Here is a 22484-nt window from a genome sequence, read left to right as displayed (position 1 = left end):
GTGTGAATCTTGTCCCTTTCTTTTTCTAATTTATTGTTATTAAATATTTTTTTCATTTAAAGATGATACTTAACATAATATATAATATATCAAATATGTTATAATCAATGTATATTTTTTTGTAAATTGTCACTAAAATTGTCAATAAAAATAAGTATAAATTATAAGTTGCAAGTTATCAATTAAACTGTCTCACGATTTCTATAATAAATACAAATGGATGGATCTACTCACAAAATTTAAGGCGTCATATTTCAATTTAAACTAAATAATAAAAATATTATACAAAAATTAGAAAATATAATAACTTGTTTAAAAAACATATAAATTATGAACAAAAACTAATGAAAAAATAAAAGAAACCAAGGAATGGACTTCAGTGAAGGACATTTTGGTCACTTAGGCGACACCTAAAGTGGAAAATATACGACGCAAGCACACATATTTAATGTTCACATGTCAGTGTGAATAACACGTGATGCAAGGATAACTACGTGATCATCACGCGCTTCTGTATGCGCGTAAATATTTATTTCCCAGCATCACAAATGAAGAACAGAATCCGGCAAAGGGTATTTCTGCTAACGTGAGCCGTGGGTGATAGCGTCCTAACGTGCACCCATGCATTTATCATCCTTCAGGCTTAACCTATATTATTCTCTCTCACCCTGGTTCCGGTTCCCCTGACTCACCTTCGCACACCGTTGGTTCAATTGCAATCGTCCGAGACTCTTTCCCTTGCCGATCATCATCCATGGCTGACCACATCTCTGCAACTCGCCTCCACCACATCTCTGCTGCACCTCCTCTTCAGATCTCCAAAGGTCTTTTTCCTTCACCTCTAATTTCCGATTCTCCTAAACCCTAGAGACGTTCCCACACTTTCACTATTCCTATTAGATTACGCCAACCATTTTGTTTCTCTGTTTTAGTTTAGGTTTTTGCTGAGTGGTTTCCTCTTCGTGTCTCGTTTGATCAATGTTTTACTTATTCATTTTTTGGTCGGGGATGACATTGATGAATTGCTCTGCATTTTTCTTTTTTCTTGTTCCTTCTGTTACACTTTTATTTAAAGTTTGAAAACAGTGAAAAAAACCGGACCTAATTATCGTATGTGGTTTTGTTGTTTAGTTGTTCAGAATTTTCTCTGTGAACTCGAGGATTAGAAGTTTAGATTTCGAATGACATTGTGCATTTAGAAATAATTTTTTTATCCAGGGAAACTTTGGTTTGATGATTTTTGAAATTCGAAAAATGATAGATTTTTTTTTACTGTATCTCTAAGTAATTTTTACCAAGATAGATAATACTACTATGTATGTGTTTGTTTGACACATTATAAACGCAAGTCTCACTATATTTTTTCTGGATAGTCACAGAAGCTGCTATTTGTAGCTACTGCTTGAACTTTGGGTCAAGTCTTCCTGGATTTTTATAGCGTTGTCTTTTGATTTTATTAGATTTGATATACTGAGGTATAGAGTTTGTCCACTCCGTGGGAATTGATAATGAAGTACTGTGAGTTAGACGGTGCAGACCATCTACGTATAATTTCCGACACCGATTTTAGTTTCATTTATTGTTTGTTTGTAAATTTGTTTATCTTTGTCCCAGTGCCCCCTCCCCATTCTTCGTTTTAAATTTATTTTATAGACAGACATTTTCCACAAGCACCACCTATTAATGTAGTCAGCAGCATAATCAAACATGTGATGGATTTGTCCTTTCAATCAGAATTGAATATTTCAAACATAGAAAGGACTGATTTCTTTTCATATATTATATTCAATATTTTCGTATAATATTTATTCTTAGTTTCTTCTTGCGTGAAATCATCAATGAATGTATTTGAATTCTTTTGTCTACATTCTTTCTTGGTCTGTCTGTGCGTTCTTTCTATCTATTTAATTATCAACTGAAAAGAACAACATGATGAAAAAATATGTAATTGCTTAGCCAACTGCTAAAAGTGTTCAAATTTTCAAATATTTTTAGTAAACATCTTTCTTGCAGATTTCCATGGCCCTGACAATCCCATTCCACTTTCACCACAATGGCTTCTGCCAAAGCCTGGGGAGAGTAAACCTGCAATAGGAACTGTGGTGTGTACTGATTACTGTTGTTTTTTTTGTCTTTTTGCATTTCTGTAAAATGTATATTTGCAAATCAGAGTTTTATGAACATATCAATCCATAGATAGTGAATAATTGCTTTAAAGTCCGCATCTCTTCTCTATTTCACATTACTCAGGAAAACCATGTGATCTCAACTCCACCAAATGGCAATCGCTCAGAGATGGCTAAGACGTCTGAAAATGGAGAGGACGTGAATGATGGCCATAAGCAAAAGGATGTCTTCCGGCCATCCATGCTTGACTCTGAAAATGGACGACATGATCGTTGGCGTGATGAAGAGAGAGATACTAAGTCCTCTTCCTCTTTACACAAGGATCGTTGGAGGAATGGAGACAAAGATCTGACTGACACTCGGAGAATGGATCGGTGGACTGAAAATCCATCGACAAGGCACTTTGCAGAAGCACGTCGTGGCACATCTGATAGATGGAATGATTCAGGCAATAAAGATACCAACTTTGAACAGCGGCGTGAGAGTAAGTGGAACTCACGGTGGGGACCTGGTGATAAGGAGTCCAAAGGTCTTCGTGAGAAATGGAGTGACCCTGGTAAAGATGGTGATCTGCAGGTTGGCAAAAGTTTGTCTAACATATCCAATCTTGTTAAGGATGAAAAGGAAGGGGATCATTATCGGCCATGGAGATCCAATGCCTCACAGAGCCGTGGAAGGGTAGAGCCTACCCACCACCAAAATGTGATGCCAAACAAACAAGTGTCTGTATTGCCATATGGGTGGGGCCGTGGGGAGGATACATCTCCAGTCACTGCTTTTGGGCATGCCCGGTTTGGCTCTGGTGGTAACTCAATTAATGGCACATATATGCATGCTCAATACCCTGAAAATTTATTGGATAAAGTTGAAAGTCAGCATGATGGAAAAGCCCATTGCTTTAGATATAGCAGGAAAAATTTGCTTGATGTGTACAGAGTTGCTGATATGCATACAAATAGAAAACTAGTGGAATTTGTGCAGGTACCTTCTATTACACAGGACGAACCATTGCAGCCTCTAGGTTTTTGTGCTCCAAATTCTGAGGAACTGGTAATTGCTGTCACTGTTTTTCTTGTTCTGGATGTCACTGTTATCTCTAGTGGTTTATTAGATTGCTTTTCTGTTTGAACAGTCTGTGATAAAGGATATTGAAAAGGGGGAAATAATCAGCAGCAGTGCACCTCAGGTGCAAAAAGATGGACGGAACTCGACAGAATTTACACATTCAAGACAAATGAAGCTTGTAAATGCTCCTTTACAAGGTATATTAATTATATAAGCTTACAATAGTGTCAAAGGGCGTGAGCTTCTTTAGAATCTGATTGTTTTGGCAAGGAGTTTCTGACCATTTGAAAGTGGTCCCTTGAATTTCTCAAAAGGCTTCTCAAATAAAAAGCAACAACACATTTTTAGCTGTCTAATAATAATGGAAACAGTAAGCATCTTAAGACATCGTCGAAGTAAGTGGTTGGGAAATGTAGATTGTTAATGTAAAACTAAATGAAACTTTGGGAATTTTGTATTTTTATTACCAACATACACCAATAATGATGTAAGATTTGTTTCTATCTAGATTTTGAAGGTGATCTTTATATTATCTTTAGTTGTAGTGTAAATTATTTGGAGTCTGTAATACTTTGTTTTTAATAAAAAAATTAATGGGTTTTATATGTTTCCATGGTTGGACTATCTCTTTATTAGTGGTTCTTGCTTGCCCTTTACTTACCTCCAATTATTACATATTGACTATCTACACCTCTTATTTGATTTCAGCTTTCAAGTGTAACCTGTCTAATTTTCTCCCAATATAAATGCATTATACTTTGCTACATTAAACAGCTAGGAAGGATGGGTTTTTCTTTGTCTCAAGGAGTTCTTATGCTTTATCTTTTCAGATAGAGTCGAAGATAATGGTTCTTACAGAATGGCAGATGAGGTTCCTAGTAAGAGAGAATCAACCTTTGAAGAAAGTAATTCTGTTCATCCTGGTGCTACATGGCGTGGGACACCACTAGGTGAACGTGCAGGCATAGTTGTGCATGAAAACAGAGATGTGTCCAGTGATATTAAATCAAGAAACCCAGATATGAGCTGGTCACACCCACCAAAAGATACACAGGTTCAGTGGGAGCATAATTTGGACTATTTGTCTGAAACCAGAGATGTGGCTAAGTGGCAATCTAGTGGAGATCCCATTAAAAGGCAGCTATCTGGAATTTTTGATAGTGAATTTGAATCCAGGAGAGTTCAACAAACTTGTCCAGAGGATTTATCACTCTTTTATAAAGATCCTCAGGGTCACATTCAGGGCCCATTTAAAGGAATCGATATTATTAGTTGGTTTGAGGCTGGTTACTTTGGTATAGATTTACCTGTTCGTCTGGAAAATGCAGCATCCGACTCACCATGGTTGCAACTTGGTGATGCCATGCCCCACTTACGAGCAAAGGCGCAGCCACCACCTGGATTTTCTGCAGCAAAACACGACTCTACAGAGGCACTTGATTGGCAAAATTCCAGTACCTTTGGGAACATGCATACCGGTTTAAATGAGGTTGAGAGACTGAGAAATGATTCTATGCATAGGAATTCTGCCACTGAAGCTGAAAATAGGTTTTTGGAGTCACTAATGTCCGGTAGCAAGGGCAGTTCCCTACTTGATAGTCTCACATTATCAGAAGGTTAACCATGTTATATTTTTTGTTTTCTATTCTTATTCCTAAATATTAATGCATTGCCATGCATTATCATTCCTCTTCATAATATCTTTATATACTGGATTGTGTTTTGAGATAGTTTGGTCTAATCATGATAATTTTGAGATCATGTATTTTTAGGTTTACAAGGGTTTGTCTGTAATAACTCTGGTAATTTGGGAGTAGACGGTGGGAACAACCTTTACTTGCTGGCCAAGAAGATGGCACTTGAACGGCAAAGATCCTTGCCAACTCATCCTTATCCATACTGGCCAGGGAGGGATGTAGTGCCCGTTCCACCAAAATCAGACATTTTTTCAAATGCAGCACCACATTCAAATATCATGTCTTCATTGAGTGACAATCCTCGTCAGCTTCAGCCGCAAAATTCTGAATTAAACTCAATAATCCAAGGATTATCTGACAGGTCATCCACAGGCTTAAATAGTGGTATTGCTGGATGGCCAAATTTTCCTTTGCAAGGTGGATTGGATCCCCTTCTGAATAAGACTGACTTCCATCGTGATCAAAATTATGTTCAAATGCCATTTGGAATTCAACAACAAAGGTTACAAACACCGAACCAGTTTCCCTTAAACAACTTAATTGCTCCAACTTCGGATATTCCATCCAGTATTTTGACAGCAGAGAAGTTGCTTTCTTCTGGCTTATCCCAAGATTCCCAAATGTTGAATATGTTGCAGCAGCAACAACTGCTGCAGTTGCATTCTCAGGCAGCTGCTTTTTCACAACCGATACCTTTCTTAGATAAACTTCTATTGCTGAAGCAGCAACAGCAACAGCAACATGAGGAGCAACAGCTGTTATTGCGCCAACAACAACAACTGCTATCTCAAGTGCTGCAGGAGCATCAATCTCACCAGCGCTATGGTGATTTATCTTATCAACAGTTGCCTGGAGGTGGAATACCACTGGGAAATTTGCATGCAAATCTTTCTCAAATTCAACCACCAAAAGAGATTTTTTCTAGGAGTTCTCAAACATCAATTCCTGGTGTGCATGGCGAGCTTACTACTACTTCTTTGAATTTACCTCTGCAAGTAAGTCAGGACACTAGTTATAATATAAGCAGTGAATCTTCTGCCCATCTGCCTGACCAATTATTTGAGAATATTAGTCATCAAAAAAGCTGGAGTGCTACACATCCTGAGCAAATTAGTGACAAGCACCACAGTGTAACATTGCCTGCATCAGCTTCTTTCGAAGAATCCTTATTGAGTGAGAATAACATAGCTAAAGAGGAGCTCGACATTGCCCAGAAACCTTTTTCTTTTTCTAACTATACTGCTAAAATCATGGAGCAAATGCCAGACTATACTTGTCCTGCTGATGATACTCAGGTGAGTGCAACTTCCGTGTCCGGTGAGAGTTCTCGACCACTACAGTGTGTTGGTCCTTTTGTTCCCGTGTCTTCATTTGGATCTTGTGGTACCGAGTTACCAGTATCAAGTCAAGTGGGTACAGATGCGGAGATTAAATCAGGTAGTATTGAAGAGCAGCAGGGTGAAAGAGAGAGCTTAAATACTGAACCCTTGGTGGTGGATGCGAAAAGTGTTGAAGCACGGGAACCCAAAAGGACTACTGAGAAGAAATCTAAGAAGCAAAAATCTTCAAAATCTCAGTCTTCTGATCAGGCAAAAGGATTGCTAAAAAATGTGACTCTGCAGAAGTCAAAGAAATCAGAATCTGAGAAGCCACATTGTGCTGAAAAAAATTTGGGAGAAACCAACAAGGGTGAATCAGCTGATGAGACATATCTGCAACAAACATGGAGTAAGGGTAAACAATCTGCAACTGCTACTGCAGAAACAGATAATCATCAAGAAGTTAATTATCTCCCAACTAATACTCCAGGAAGCATCACTGAAACATTTATTGAGAATGAGCCGAAGGTAATCAGTTCTATTTCCACCAAGAATAGTGAATTACCTTCAGGGAGAGCTTGGAAACCTGCTCCTGGTTTTAAGGCAAAATCTCTCTTAGAAATTCAACTGGAAGAACAAAAAAGGGCACAGATAGAAATGCCTGTGTCTGAGATTGCTACCCCTGTCAATTCCACGAGTTCAACAACTCCCTGGGTTGGAGTTGTGGCCAATCCAGACACTGTGAAGGTGTCTAGTGATAGTCACCGAGAGGCAAATTATACTGAATATCTAGCTAAATCTGAAAAATCTCAAAATAGTAAAAACAAGAAAAGCCCATTAAGTGATCTATTGGCAGAAGATGTACCAAAATATAGTGAAAGAGATGGCAAGGTTCCAAACAGCTTGATCCCCTCACAAAATTTAGTTGTTCATTCTCATTCAGAACCAATAGATGAAGGAGACTTCATTGAAGCTAAAGACACCAAAAGAAACCGGAAAAAATATGCGAAGTTGAAGGGTTCAGGGGCTAAGGTTTCAATTCCTGTTGCTTCTAGTGAAATCCCCTTAAGTTCGAGTCACATTGAAAAGGTAAGAGGCTCTCATTCTGTTCAATTGGAGAAAGAACAACTGCCTTCTATCCCTTCAGGACCCTCTCTCGGAGATTTTGTTCTTTGGAAAGGAGAGGCAACAAGCCCATCTCCCCCTCCAGCCTGGACTACTGATTCTGGTAGGATTCCTAAACCAACATCATTAAGGGATATTCAAAAGGAGCAGGAGAAGAAGTCTGCTGCAGTTCTCCCAAACCAACTGCCTACCCCTCAGAAATCACAGCCTGCCCAAGTTGCTCGGAGTAGCAGTTCTTCATGGCCAATTTCAACTTCATCTCCACCAAAAACAGCACCTTCTAACCAGATAAACTCCCAAACTTCTTTGTCAAAATATAGAGGGGATGATGAACTGTTTTGGGGTCCAGTTGAGCAATCTAAGCAAGAAAATAAGCAGTATGTCCTCTGTCTCTTCATTGGGCCTATTGCTTCTACTCATTAATATATTGGCTTGATTAATCTTATTTTCTTCAATAATACTTTACTGACAATGTTAGTTTTGGTATCTGTTAAATATACGTTGTTCTATCTACATCACAATCAGCTAGCAAAGTGCGTGTGGGTGTAAGAAAAGAAAAGCTTTTGTAGATGAACATTGAAATTTCAGTTTTTAGCATTAAATTAACACTTAGTGGCCTCAGGGCGTTAAATAGTACTATAACTTAAAAACAGAATATAATAAACATGGTAATAAGTCATAATCGAGGCAGATTTAAGATTTGGGACACAACCTCACATTTTCTTTATACTAGAACTGTTGTTGCATTTACGAGTAATTTATGCAGCAGTAGGTGGCCAACTTATTGTTTCCTTTATAATCTTGTTTTTATGGATAACTTGACTATTATATTCTTTCTAAGCAGGTCAGGTTTCTCACAGCTTGCTAGCCAGGGGAGCTGGGGTTCTAAAAATGTCACCGTGAAAGGTAATTCCCCTGGATTATTGAGTCGACAAAAATCTGGGAGTGGCAAACCAGCCGAGCGATCTCTATGGTCGACACCTGCCCCTTCTCAGTCGCTGCTAAAACTGAAAAAAGATGCCATGACTAAGAATTCTGGTACTGACATTTTCTTATTCTTTTTGCTTAACATTGTTAATTCCAATTTTCACCTGCTTGGCAATTCTATCGGATTTAGCCTCAGTATGTATAACTCTACTCCTTCTGATTGGTCTATTGATGGTAGTTTAAATACTAAGTTACTTTTTTCCTTTTTTTCTCAGAAGCCACGGATTTCAGAGTTTGGTGTGAGAATGAATGTGTCAGGCTTATTGGGACAACAGGTATTTGCGGTTTCAGATTTGTTTTCCATGCTATGTTTTGATGGATTAATTGTGATTTAGTAGATTGAATTAAGAATGCTAAAGAAAAGTCTATTTCACCAAATGATTATTCTCCCCAAAGAACAGTTCAATGCTTGTCTGAATGTAATCAGGCATTGAGTGGTTATATCATCTTGAATTTCTATTTAATGTTATTTTGACTATCATTTGGATGGCAGATACAAGTTTCCTTCAGTTTTGCTTGAAGCAGTCCAGATCTGAAGCAGAGATTATTCTCACGGAAAACCTGAGATCATATGACCCTGATCATGAATTCATTGATAAATTTCTCAATTACTTGGACTTGCTACCATCAGATGTTTTGGAAATAGCTTTTCAAACGCGAAATGATCAGAAAGTTGATGAATCTGAAAATACAGTCGTACAAGATATAGGTTTGGGAAAGAAGAAAGGTAAGAAAGGAAAAAAGGTCAGGTCTTCGGTTTTGGGATTCAATGTCGTGAGTAACCGGATCATGATGGGTGAGATTCAGGCGGTAGATGACTGATATACACAGGTTATTGCGGAACGTGTAAATATGTTTTTAGCCGTACTTTGTATTTTGTAAATGAGGTTTTTTTTACACTAACAGTAGCAGCATCAATTGGATTTGCTCAAGCAATTTTGTCATCTTAATGTAGAAAATTTTGGCGTTTGAAAGATCGTGCTGACAAACATATTCTTGGCAGCCTTAACTCGATTCAATTAATTTCCTGTTCATTATCGTATATACAAACAAGCAAATTTATTCAAGGGCAGAACATGTAAGTGCTTGGTGTTATGTTTCTATTTCTTGATTATATTTTTAAGGGTTAAATAAATATTGTCTTTTAGCTATTCAGTTTGATTTTTTGTATTTTATAAAGTTTGATTTAAACATTTATGTTTAAATATTTTAAAGTGGTACTTTGGCCAGTTTAAAATTAATTGTGATTTCAATTCCAGTAATTATGTAGGTTGAAAATTTAGCATGCGTGTTTTAGAGTTAATGATTGGAATCACAATTGCTCAAACTTACAGCATTATGGGGCAAAGAATGGTTGATAAACAGTTAGTTCTGGCAGAAAGTTATTCCATTCAAGTATAGAGAATGTTTCGTTGAAGAGGTTTTTTTTATGATTGCTAGACATTTATTTCTGCTGCAGGTTGGCAGGATGGTAATAATATATATTTTAAAATTAGATAAATCTTACACAAAATATATGATTTCATTTCAAATAAATCGCCCGTAAATAATTTTGTTAAATTCTAAAGATTTCGTATTTGGCACATAGGAGTATATTTCAAGTCATTTCGTATTTAGCACATACAAGTAAATTTTATAAGAATATATTTATATATAAATGTATTCAAAATGTCCGTAGCATGTACGTATTGTAAAAAATAAATTATAATTCCATGATTGCAGAACCACATTCGTACTTCACTTTGTAGGAAACTAGAGGCTAAATCCATGATTTCATTTCTCTAAGCCACTAACCCCACTGCTTTGGCATTATAATATTGTTGTTTTGTGATCACCAATAATACATCACACAACTTACCACACTTTAAATCAAGGGATGGATGCTCTTTACCTCATTGTTATGTTAGTTTCTGAAATCAAGAAAAAAATTATACAAGTTTTTTTTTTAAGTTTCATTCATTTTTTTGTTCATTTTAATCCCTAAACGTAGAGATCAAATTTGTAATCCAAACAAAACGCAAGATAGCTCTGAAGACCCAAGGATAACAAATATACATGAAACTTAAAAATGGAAAACAAAAGCAGAGCTGCAAAATAAGTTAACAACAACCAAAGTTAAGGAAATAGATTAAATAACAACTAAAGATAAGCAAGTATGTGACACTGTAATAAATGTTAATCACTTAGAAACTAAGTTGACTAAATTGATCATTGCATTAATACTTGCTACTCCTATGCACTGGCTTCGTGAGACTAGTCCAAAAGTATAATGGTCGTTGCATTGCATACAATCAGAGTAAAGGATTCTAGTTATTTGTCACTGCCCTACTCTCTCCTTGCTTCATTTTTCTTGACTCCGTCATGCTCTGCACATGCCAATCATGAAAAGTAAAAACATACATTTTTCTCTTAGTAATTGAGTCAGTTGCATTGTATTTAACTACGGAAAAATCAAAACAGTGATTTAAACTTAAAAAACCAGCTTCTAATATGAAGTGCACTATACGATCATTGTGTTATATTTCTAGTTAACATGAGACTTAAATTTCTTTCCATACAACCTTCATGCTCAGTGCCATTATATTAGTTACCTGAATAACATGTTGAGTGACTATTTTTATAGATTTAAGATAGGTTCCAATGCAAGAGTTTGAGAGGTAAAATAATGAATAAATAAAGAGAGAAGAAAATTTAAAAACAATAGTTCGATAAAAGATTAATTATACATGTTCAATTTTTCTTATAGTGTATTGATCTTATCACATAATTTCATAGACAAATTAAAATTAAAATATGAACTTTAAATTTAACTCAATCTTATAAAATTAAATTTATATCTACTAAATTGATATAGAATTTTTAACACACATCCTCCTAACATCGAAAATATTTCATAATATACGAGTTTACATATTTTACATATTAATTTAGTTGATAAATATGGATTGAGGGTTTAGGGTTTAGGAAAACATACTTTTACTAACTCATCCAAACACAAATTGGAGACTCGTAAAATCTTGAGGCATTTGGCATACATAGAAACGAAGTGAGGAAAGGCACATACATAGAAAAGAAGAAAAACGATCCTAAGTTTAAGTTCGTGCTGACCTGGTGCAATTGAAGAGGAAGAGATCGCAGTAGAGACATCTTGGCAATTTCTGAAACGGCACCGTCTCGCACTCCACCAACATCACTCACCAATTCCTCGTAAGCTGCTTCGAAGGCTTCCCACCAAAACTTGGGTAATCCAACGGATTTTGTACGACTGTGACTGTACAAATCCCACATCTGTCTCACCACCTTCTCTCTCTCCTCCACCTCCTTTTTTTTCAACCAAAACCAAACCATAAACACAAACAAATTATATCACAACACTTTAAAACCTTTACATCTTCATCATCTCAACTAATTCTCATCGCTTTACTTTTTCGATTAAACAGAAAAAATTAATAAAAACTTTACGTCATATAAAAGTTAGTAAAATTAGTTTTACTGCTAGAGACATGGAAGAAATTGCGTTTTGTTGTGTACGTACGAGGACGTCGAGATCTTGAATAATGGTAGAACCGAAATCATCGTTGTCGGTGGTGGACCATTTGAGGGTGACGGAACCAGCGAACATGGACCATAGACCAACGAGGATAACCACTGCTAAGACCCAAAATAAGAACTGCCTCTTACGGTTGCCGTTTCCAGAATCAGCATCATGGCTCCCTCTCTTTGTCATGTTTTTTGTTTTGGTTAAGATACACTGCTTCACTTTATATTTGTGTCAGAATTCAAGTGGCTTTGGCCCAAAAACAAAGTGGGCAATGGTGGGTAACGCTTCCATTACCTATAAAACTTTTTCCAACTAAATTATATTTGCTAGCTTATAGCAATTCACAAACAAATCATTCACAACATAAAAATAAAAATAAGATAAATATTAATTTTTAACTCAATTAAATAAAATAATATGATTCCGTTAAAACTCACGTTGCATAAGGAGTTTCTTTCTTCACCATTTTGACCATATAATATTGTATTCGGTAGAAGGAAGGTATAATTCCATTAAATAAGGAATGGTTCATTCATCATGTGTTATTCGCCAACCATGGAATCAATTGGAGTGTTAGTTTATTCCCACTTTGACATTTTGTGTTATAAAAATAAAATAAAATAACCTTTTAAAAAAATAATGCTGCACATTATATAAAAAAAAGTAAGTTTTCTAAGACTTAATGCTTTAAATGATTAAGACTTTTAACGCGTTGAATATTTTGATATTAATTTTATTATTATTATAAAAGTACAATGATTTATAAAATTCATATTTATATAAAAAAATATAAAGAAAACAAGTGTTAAAACTTTCTATGGATAATAAGTTGATTCCTATAATATAGCTTGATTATTCCCTTAAAAATTAATGACTTGATTACTCTCTTAAAACATAACAATGACTTTATTATTAATTTAAGTAAGAACATTTCCAGAGAAAGTTATTTATTAGAAATGTTTTTTTAAAAAAAGTATTATTTTAATATCGATTTCACACCTATAACTACAAGAAGAATAATTGTTACCTATTACTAAAATTAGTACAGAATTTCCAAAAATCCGTAAATAAATTGAAATTATTTATGAATTATATACGGACGACAAAAATCCGTAGGTAAATCTAAAGTAAACAAATTTTTTTCAATTTATAATATAGAATTCAAATTAAAATGGTATTCTTATTTTATAAATAATTTGTTATTCTTATTGGAATCACACACCTCAAAGTTACAATGCAAAAATATCATTCCATCGGAGCTCCACTTCATCAAAAGCGTCTCAAGTATATTTTCCCCTCACCATTCAAAATCACTGCAAATTCATCCCATTCACAGGTAATAGTAATAGAACAAACAACGGGTTTTTCACCAAAATGGTGTTTTTTTTTTCATATTTACGTAAACAAAAAAAATTACAAAAATAAACAATTTTTGGTCAAAGTTGTTAATGGTGTAGGCAACATCAATTAAATTTGTTAATCTATCTACTTTTTATTTTTTAATTAAAGTTTCTAACTCGGTTGGCAACTTCAGTTTAAATAAAATTGGATACTAGATTGACAATTTCACTCCATTGAAATTGACAATTTGGTTGAAAAGTTCACTTGATTTTTTTTAAAAGAAATGACAATTAATGTTTTTGGAAATAAAAATATAAAGTTAAAATTTTTATTTTAATTATAATATCAAAATTTTATTTTATTTTATTTAAGAAAATGGTATATAAAGTTGAAGAATTAAAATTAATTTTTTTACAATAATTTTAAATAAATTGGGTTAAAAATGAGTTGTGCGATAAATTAAAAATATTTACTATTTTTTAAATATTGCTAAAGTTAAAAATACACTTATAAAAATGTGATATGATTTATGTATAAATTTTTAGACTATATAATATATGAAAGTATAAATTATATAATATGTAAAAAGTAATAATATACATGTATTTATGTAAAATAAATGTATTAAAAAATAAATGAAATTATTGAATAGAAAGTCATTAAAAGAAGATGATATTAAAATATTTGCAACTTCTACCATGATCCCCATCTGCCTACAATCCAATGTCTTCCATGTAATATTATCGACCAACAAGACCACCATGCGTCACATCTTCACATAGATGACAACTTTTCATACCTCTTTATTTTATAATCATGTATGAATTGTACTTATTTATCATTTTATAAATATTGTTTAAACGTTACCTTATTTATTTATAATTATATCAAGATAAACGTTACTTCACGAACATAATTTCAATTTTTTAAAAACAACAAAAGTATTTTTAATTTTAACATTATTTAAAAAATACTGAATATTTTATATTTATTACACAACCTATTTTTAATCCAACTTAATTTTGGGTAACTTTGTTTCTTGTGAAAACAAAAATTTAGTTTTAATTTTTTTTAGTTTTAATAGTTTTAATTAAAAAAATTATTATTATATAAAAAAATTAATTTAAAAAAAAATTATTTAGAAAAATGAACTGAATTTGCCAACCGAATTAACAACTTCAATGGAGTGAATTTGGCAGTATTCAATTTTATTTAAACTGAAGTTGTCAACCCAATTAAAAACTTTAATTAAAAAATAAAAAACAGATAGATTAACAAATTTAATTGATGTTGCCTATACACAACTTTGACCAAGAATTTTCCACTGTAATTTTTTCTTTTTTCTCGTAAATATGGAAAAAAAAATGCACTGGTGAAAAAACCACAAACAACAGCAGAACACATAAAACTTTTTCAGAAAACATTAACTGAACTGCAAGCATTATAGTATAATCTAGAACTGCAATTGTCTCTTGGTATGTCCACGGTTTGGTTCTCCTCCCTGTATTATTTCCTGCTTTGGACACAGAAAACACCCACCACTGTCCTGCATTGGACACAAAAAAGCAACCGTGAGCATAGCTATCACATGATCACATCTAAGACAACTATATGTTATGTGCCCACCCCTTAATCCTGCTGCATAATTTAGGTTCTTATAGAGTTCAAACAGGTCAGAGAATCTAACCATCCAACATAAGTAAAGGAAGCTAATTTTTCCTTCTCTGTGATGCAGTACCATGCCTTTAATTAGCCCAATGAAAATATTTCATAGGATAAAATCTTACACGTTATAATAGACAAAGATAAACAATTAAATGTCAAGTTCTATATTGTTTTTCAAGTTTACGCGGTTCAAACTAGAAATGAATATATACAAGATAGTCGGATTACAAGGACTTTCCCCAGTTTGTTGTGAAAACTGGGGAACATGCAAACTCTAGAAACAAAAGAACATGCAAACTTCATCACCAATTACTAGAATCACTGAATAGTGACCTTAACACCACAGCCATACAATAACTATCCGGTAAAAACTAGAAGCATATACCTCAAAGCATTGATGTTACTGCTCAGAAGTAGCAAATGTTCAAATCATAGAAAAGGTCCAGACACATATATAAAGGAACTATAATGAATATGACAAAAAAAGTGACAACAAAGATGCCAGTTTCCAGAATTAATATGTAAACTTAGACAATCTGACAATCACCCATGAGCACTCTAGCATTGCAATGATTTAGTTTTCCAAAGATATGCATCTAGGTTAAAATTCTAGACTCTAATTCAAAGATAATTTTTTTTATAAGATTTTCTTAATAGACTTACGAATGATTTTCGCTGTCATTTCTCATTGGTCTGAACGTTCTCTTAAATAAAGTTTTAGATATGCAGATTGAGATTATACTATTATAATTGCTATTTTCCATAGCTGTTTATAAACTTTGTCTTTTTCATCTGAATAAATCATTAGTTCGTTCTTTGATCGAATATAAACCCTCAATAGAGTAATCAAATAACAATTTATAAACAAAAACTGTGAATCCAACTGAACATTTTCCAAACAATATGCATCTATCTGTCACCCAAAAGATCCCAGTTAAAAAAGGATTGAATTACTTTCAAGTGCAGGATACCCATTCCGCCATATGTTTGTCTACATATGTTGCAGTATTTACAGTTCCTAGTTGAGTTGATGGAGCAGAGATAACGACGATAACCGAAGCAAAATCCTATCCCATTCCCTCTGTACCTTCGTGTTGTTCTTTCTCTCCATCAGAGGGAGCGAGAAAGCTATTCATGGACAACCCAACAATATTAAAGTCAACCTCTTCAATCGTCCACGTTTCCTCGATCATACGTTTGTGATTTTGCTCTGCACCGTACCTATTAAGCGTGGCAATGGTGGTCCCACCGTGCGCTATGTTAATGCCATCGATGTATCTATAATCTTCGATCAATGACTGGATGTTAGTTTCCCAGAAGACGTACTCTTTGCCTTTCATGGTCTTCATTTTCACCAACTTGGTGTCCTCGAATTTCACGAGCAGCCCCGTGCGTTGGCTAAAGTAGCCCACTATCGTGTGCATCACAATCTCAGTGTTGGACGTGCTCTGCACTTGAAGAACTTGTTGAGCCGTGTGCAACTTCAGCATGAAACAAACCTCGTTGTTGATGATGTTCTCTCCCACACATTCTGCCTCTTGGAACAAGTTTGCCGTGCACCTTGGGTCCAGTCCCTGATCATAACAACACGTGATGAGTCTGCTCCCATGAAAAAAAAAAAGCGTGGTTTGGATGAAAGCGTGGTTTCTATTACCTGAAAGAAGCGGCGAAGTGGTCTGGGAGGGCCTTTGTTTGGATGAAAGGGTTGAGAAGAAGTGTGGTTCCAAGCTATCTTACCGTCGCATCCTGCACTGACCTTGTAACCGGAAACAACCAATTCCAAGCACCACAAATCTGGGTTCTTCTGCCATAACACAAAGCCTCCCACTTCAGGTTTTCCTCTTGCTTCAGCTTCCTCATCAAACTCACCTTGACGCATTTCCGATCCACATATTCTCACTCGTCCAATTGCATACATACTTTCCAGTGAATTCAATGCACTCACTCCTCCCGTCGCTGCCACGTACTGCTGAACTATGTACTTAGCATTCGAATCTTTCTGCATCCATCATCAATGCATGCATCCCCGTCTCATTTGTTATTATATAAACCAATATGCATCACAAATTAGGTTTATTTACATCAATCATGCAATTCTAAGTAAACGTTTTATGTCTTTCTAGAATTTCTTTTAAGAGGTGGTGCTTAAAAGTATGTTTTATAGTTTTTTTAAATTATGTTTAGGAACACTTTTGTATTTTATTTCTTTAGAATTGTGCACATTTTGTTTTTTTTTTCTTCTAAAATCATGACTTTTAACAATATTCTTTTGTTTATTTGGGGGAATTTTGTTTTGTACTTGGGTGTGTTTTTTAATTTTATTTACTTTAATTTTTTTATGAAAATTTATTGAATGTGATATTGTAGTTTTTATTTTTATTTATTTCATAACAATATTTTTATAATTTTAGATTATTTGGCTAATTAATTATGTTAGAGGAATGTAATTTGGAAAAAATTTAAAATGATTGTAATAATTTAAGTCTTTATTCTAATAAACTAAATTCAATAAAATGGGGACACAAATATTATCAATAATATTTTTTATTTTGTATACGGACAATTTACTCAATTATAAAGAAAATATGAATTTCTAAACCAAAAAATTTCGATCATGAAGTTTGGTAACTAAAAGACTCATACATGATGATTGTAAGTTATACAAGAAAGTATTGCTCGAACTATTATACAATATATTGCTTCTCATTTATCTTATGGACGGTGTACAAGACAATTTATGATATATCTTGGAATGTGTGTTATGGTCTTTTAAGTAATAAATTAATGATTAAATTATTGTAACCTAGTTGTTCAAGTTCATAACATCTTTTTTTAACTGAAAAATATCATTCCACTTTATTAATTGCAATTGTCCATGATGGAAATCCAAACATATTGTTTCTAACATTTGCAAATGTTGAATGTGAGATAAAATAAGTTTGTTGTTTGGTTCTTTTAATTGTTGCGCCAATAAATCACATATTAACCAAACTTATACATAGGAAAGACTCTTTAGAGTCAATGTGTCATTTACTATAGTATTTAAAGTTATGAAATGAAACAATCTACTATTCAAGCTAACTCAACTAGGAGATCAACATTTTGGCAAACCATTTCATGGATAGATCAAATACTATTAGAGAAGTAAACTCAAATATATGATGGATGCAAGAATGCACAAACTTTGTTTTGAAAGGACTTACCCATTATGCTCTTGTTAAGACAACATTTGAAAGAACAAAATCTCAATTTGATGAAAGATGGATCAAGATAAAGTGCATATTGTGAGTAGACATCAATATCCAAGAAAAACAAAGATTAATCATGTGTCATGTTCAATGGTAGAATAGACAAAATTACAAGTTTAATGTTTAAGAGATAACGACTATCCAACTTGGTCAATAATAATGTCGTACACAGTTAAATTAAATTATCAATAATGTGATCATAAGGAGTTTTAAACCGTTCGAGTATCTTATCCTCAAATCATTGTCTTATGTTCCTCTTGTCACTCACAACTACTAAAATTTACTCAGACTTGCAAAATTTAGTTTATTCAATTCGAGATGAAGATTATTGATTTAGTTATATTAAATTTAATTCTTAACTTTTAAATCTGTCGTAAACACTCAAGAAGTTCAAATACTACTCGTATTTATAATGAAAAGGATAAATCATTTTTAGTAATATTTGTTCCCTAATTTTTTGAATTTATCTCATTACCATGAATACTTGAATTTAGTATTATTCATTAATATTTCTAAATTGCATTCAATTAACATAATCATTTTCAATAATTAACAAAATAATCTAAAATTATAAAAATGTTATTATGAAATAAATAAATGCAACATTATATTCAAGTCCTTTTAAAAAAATCAAATAAATAAAATTAAAAAAAAAACACACCCAGAAATGTGCACAATTCTAAAAGAATAAAATAAAATTAAAATTTGAAAAACTAAAAATGTGATCCTTAAGAATTTTTTATAAAAAAACATGCTTATGAACACATTTAAAAAAAAATCCTAAATCATGTTTTGAAAATCATGTTACCAAACACAATTTAAAAAAGAAAAAAAAAATCACATTAAAACTGGGGTAAAAAGCTAGACTTTTTCATTTTCAAGCTTTACTTCTAAACACAGTGTAAATTTTACCTACATTGATATAAAAAAAAAAAAAAAAAAAAAAAACAAAACAAAATCTATCATGTTGTATAAATTTAAAGTAGAATGGTACCATCTTGAAGAAAAAAACTGAAAAATTAATTATTGGACAAGGTAATGCAAAATGTCACATTATATAATATGGTTTTGTGGCGAGGATGGAGTTTTTGTGGGGGTGACTGTTTGCAAGTTTTTATTGGCTTTTGATTTTCTAATGTTCATAATTTTTTAATAGGATTGGGTATCTTTCTTATTTATTATATTCATTAAAAAAATGTTTGTGTATGAGTTAAAAAAAAGTTGTACTCACGATATTCTGCATATGATAATTGGTGTCTAATGAGATAATAGGAGTGGGAAATTGAATAGATAATTGGTAATTAGGTCTTACAATGGAACAATCTTTGAGGGGGCGAGTCAAAGCATGGTCTGATGAAAGCTGAACAGGGATAACGGGAGCACCCACAAGCTTGAGCAGCACCAAGAATTCATTGTTCAATGATGACTTATCAGCAAATTGAGTATTCATCAGAGTTCGGAGGTTCTGCCACCGATTGAAGCCGGTGGTGCCCATGCTGCTCAACATCTCATCAGGAATTGGCACCTCAAGGATCGTCTCCAACCCATCTTCCTTGTCAAGATTAGGACACAACTTCCTCATGATATCAAGAAAGAGGGATAGGAATCCTTAATTTTAAGAGCACCCTTCCTCTTTCTGGGTAGAGGGTAACCCCTGTGCCTGGGAAGCCTTTGTTTGTGCCCTACTGAAATGTCAAAGGAGAACCAAAACGCAACACAGGACCAGATCTTCCGTTATCTGTCCTACGCCGTTCCATGCCCGTAGGGTTAGCTACGGTGCCAATCTCTACCTCTCTTTTCTTGTTCTTCTCTTCTTCCTTCTTCTCTACGCAAATTTAGCATACACCAAAAAAGGATCTGTCTTCTTTCTTTACACTATTTCTCTATTTATTTGTATATTCTGAAACATAATATGATAAGTACTACAATTTTCTAATACATTTCAGGATTAAAACAATGTTTTAAATTCAAAATAATATGTAAGGGTTCAAATTGATTTTTAATGTTTTGAACTTAGGGTTCAAAAATATGTAAGGGTTCAAATTGTATATCCACTTTATAAATTTTAAATTTAACTACTAAGTGCTGCTCTCCTGTTTCTTAATTCCAACTTGTTTGGCAAAAATGGTGATGAGAGTCACCCCTGGAGTCAGTTAATTATAGCATAACCATTAATGGCAATAAATTAATGATCATGATGAAAAAGAAAATAGCAAATATGAATAATGGTGGTGCTAATTTGTAGTAATAATAAATTTATAACCATAAATAAAAAGGTTGTTGAGGTTTAAAAAAACATCAATGACAAATAATGGATAACAATAAATAGTAACAGAGTATAAATGATTGTGATTTGTATTGGGAGGAATATGAGTACCTCATATTCATTATTTGTTTTATTTTAAAAAAAAATTGTCTTATTATCTCTTATGTTACTTAATTAATGGATATCGGTATATATAGATAGTTGTAGTTTTTTTTTAATTTTAAATTAAATTAATTAAAAATAAAATTTTAAAATATAAATTCAAATAATTTTTTTAAAATAGAACTTAAATATAATTAAAAGTGTATAATAAAATATTAATACAAATATAATCTGAAATATATATTGCGCGTAACATTTATATGGAGTAATCTGAAACATTGCGTAGAGCATGTGGAGGAATCTAGAATATCATGTGTTAGAATGACATTAATAAATATTACCTTGGTTTTAGTAGTATTTTCTAAATTCTCTTTTCTTTTTTGGACAAAATGACGAGTTGGGCTCGTTTGTTCGTCCATCGTTCTGAGCAAGGTCAATCCGCTGGACTGTTTCTTCCTGCACATTATCATCTCCCTATGCACATTAATTCAAGAGTTCAGAGACACCCGAGCCATGCACTATGCCAAGATCAGGCTTATAGCATATGCAAAAAAATCCAGATTATGCAGCTTAAATTATGCAGAATATGCAGCACAGATTTAGCAAATCCAAATTATGCAGCACAGGATATCACACTGGGTGCTGTCATTCAAGCTTGAGCATAGCAACAAGCTTCTTTTGTGCCCACTGAGGTGAATTGTCTTGTGTATAATGCCTGCACCCTCTACCTCCTTATTTTTTTATTTTATTTTTCTGTTAGGGAGATGAGACCTAAAAACTATTAAAGTTTTCGTCTTTCTCTTTCTTTTGAACAGGTTGCTAGAGTTCCACTGAGATCTTTCTCATCTTTGTGTTACTTTTTCGGTTCTTGGTCTTGGGTGGATGTCAAATGGTGGAAGTATTGCACAAGGCACTCCGACGCTCAAGTCAATAAAGAGTGTTTGGTACTCAGATAGGTATACAGTAATAATGACGTAACTTGTTCTTTGGAATGTGTGTTATTTATATTATTTTAATGGGCTTACCTCATTGTATCTATTAGTGGAATGGATTCTATTGTTGCATTATCTAATTCTTAATGATGATTTAGTTTCATTGACTTTGGTTTGAACATTAATGGTTATATGTGTCGGTGAGTCAGATCATGGATGTTTCGGTCAGGTCGGTAAGGGAGACCGAACACATGAGCATATCCGTCGGTTATGCCGGTACATTTTTCTTACTTGCTATTCACCTTTTTCATTGATCAACCAAGCCTAGTACTCCCCAAGCCCAATCCCTCTACCATTCTGAATTCTGCAGTTTCTTCTTAAACCCCATGTTCATTCCCTTTACTTTTCCTCTGCTGTCATTCTTTATCCGCTGCCTTTAAATCCCTCTGCAATGCTCTCCTTAATCGCCATACAGCAGCTGCAAGGCCTGGCTTCAAACCTGCAAAACAAAACATACCTTCCCCAGCAGTGGTCCCTTAAACACAACCAGTTAGATGAGACAAATTTACTTTGCCCTTAACCCTCTCATGTACCTCTTGTTTGTATAGCACCACCCAGATTCTTTCCCTCTGCCACAATCTTACCTCAACTTTCTTATTCATTGTATACAAATCAAAGGTCCAACCACAAGTAAAAAAAAACTTGCATCTCCTACTTTAAACGTAATTGATGACCAAACCTCACGTGAATACTTCAATATCATCTATTTTCTTAGTTAAAAAATGTAATGCTTGCTTTGCATCCATTTCTTATTATCTCCATTTATGGGTTATAACGTTGTTAAGCCTATAAAATATGTTTTTTTTTTAAGTTTAAGAAAAATAAAATTGGAAGGAAAAAAAGAGGATCATTTATCACAACTAGTACAGTACTAGAAAATGATTCAATAATAAGCATTATGGTAGTAATGATGTTAACATAATTGTAGTTTTTTATCTACCCTTTATATATATATATATATATATATATATATATATATATATATATGAATTAAAATATATATGTTTAA

At 33.5% G+C, this 22484-nt stretch overlaps 3 protein-coding genes across 4 annotated transcripts; 1 reads left to right on the top strand and 2 right to left on the bottom strand.

Annotated features, from left to right (window-relative positions):
• Window positions 1-637: 637 nt before the first annotated feature.
• Window positions 638-9387, top strand: LOC137820266 (protein ESSENTIAL FOR POTEXVIRUS ACCUMULATION 1-like). The gene is made up of 9 exons (XM_068624243.1): window positions 638-824; window positions 2014-2102; window positions 2251-3177; window positions 3260-3389; window positions 4023-4808; window positions 4965-7710; window positions 8178-8371; window positions 8536-8595; window positions 8814-9387. Exons 1-9 carry the CDS (start codon window positions 755-757, stop codon window positions 9140-9142), a joined length of 5331 nt encoding a protein of 1776 aa, XP_068480344.1. The 5' UTR covers window positions 638-754; the 3' UTR covers window positions 9143-9387.
• Window positions 9388-10419: 1032 nt separating this feature from the next.
• LOC137822630 (uncharacterized) lies at window positions 10420-12218 on the bottom strand. Its single transcript, XM_068627550.1, has 3 exons — window positions 11856-12218; window positions 11429-11641; window positions 10420-10686 (listed from the first exon to the last, which is right to left on the bottom strand). Exons 1-3 carry the CDS (start codon window positions 12045-12047, stop codon window positions 10627-10629), a joined length of 465 nt encoding a protein of 154 aa, XP_068483651.1. The 5' UTR covers window positions 12048-12218; the 3' UTR covers window positions 10420-10626.
• A 2234-nt stretch (window positions 12219-14452) lies between these two features.
• Window positions 14453-20188, bottom strand: LOC137821654 (uncharacterized). 2 transcript variants are annotated; one of them, XR_011082856.1, is made up of 4 exons: window positions 19428-19902; window positions 16522-16866; window positions 15822-16441; window positions 14453-14748 (listed from the first exon to the last, which is right to left on the bottom strand). XR_011082856.1 is itself a non-coding variant. In XM_068626354.1 (3 exons), the coding sequence occupies exons 1-3, from the start codon at window positions 19695-19697 to the stop codon at window positions 15935-15937; spliced, it is 1122 nt and encodes a 373-aa protein (XP_068482455.1). In that variant the 5' UTR covers window positions 19698-20188; the 3' UTR covers window positions 15612-15934. The 2 variants fall into 2 exon arrangements, 1 of the variants encoding a protein (XP_068482455.1); XM_068626354.1 differs by lacking the exon at window positions 14453-14748 and having other exon boundaries at window positions 15612-16441; window positions 19428-20188.
• Window positions 20189-22484: the final 2296 nt, after the last annotated feature.

The sequence above is a fragment of the Phaseolus vulgaris genome, chromosome 9, assembly GCF_000499845.2.
Source record: "Phaseolus vulgaris cultivar G19833 chromosome 9, P. vulgaris v2.0, whole genome shotgun sequence".
Taxonomy (NCBI): domain Eukaryota; kingdom Viridiplantae; phylum Streptophyta; class Magnoliopsida; order Fabales; family Fabaceae; genus Phaseolus; species Phaseolus vulgaris.
Note: the sequence above shows the minus strand (reverse complement) of the source record. Positions and strands in the feature narration are given on the sequence as shown.

Bases quoted from the DNA above. Each gene is read 5' to 3' on its own strand.
- LOC137820266 (XM_068624243.1), top strand. From the start codon at position 755: ATGGCTGACCACATCTCTGCAACTCGCCTCCACCACATCTCTGCTGCA. The intron at 4,809-4,964 runs GTTAACCATGTT...ATGTATTTTTAG, and splicing joins TAGTCTCACATTATCAGAAG to GTTTACAAGGGTTTGTCTGT. The intron at 7,711-8,177 runs GTATGTCCTCTG...CTTTCTAAGCAG, and splicing joins TCTAAGCAAGAAAATAAGCA to GTCAGGTTTCTCACAGCTTG.
- LOC137822630 (XM_068627550.1), bottom strand. From the start codon at position 12,047: ATGACAAAGAGAGGGAGCCATGATGCTGATTCTGGAAACGGCAACCGT. The intron at 11,642-11,855 runs GTACGTACACAA...TTGAAAAAAAAG, and splicing joins TTCAAGATCTCGACGTCCTC to GAGGTGGAGGAGAGAGAGAA. The intron at 10,687-11,428 runs GTCAGCACGAAC...TGGCATGTGCAG, and splicing joins TTCCTCTTCAATTGCACCAG to AGCATGACGGAGTCAAGAAA.
- LOC137821654 (XM_068626354.1), bottom strand. From the start codon at position 19,697: ATGAGGAAGTTGTGTCCTAATCTTGACAAGGAAGATGGGTTGGAGACG. The intron at 16,867-19,427 runs GTAAGACCTAAT...TGATGGATGCAG, and splicing joins CCCTCAAAGATTGTTCCATT to AAAGATTCGAATGCTAAGTA. The intron at 16,442-16,521 runs GTAATAGAAACC...TGTTATGATCAG, and splicing joins CACTTCGCCGCTTCTTTCAG to GGACTGGACCCAAGGTGCAC.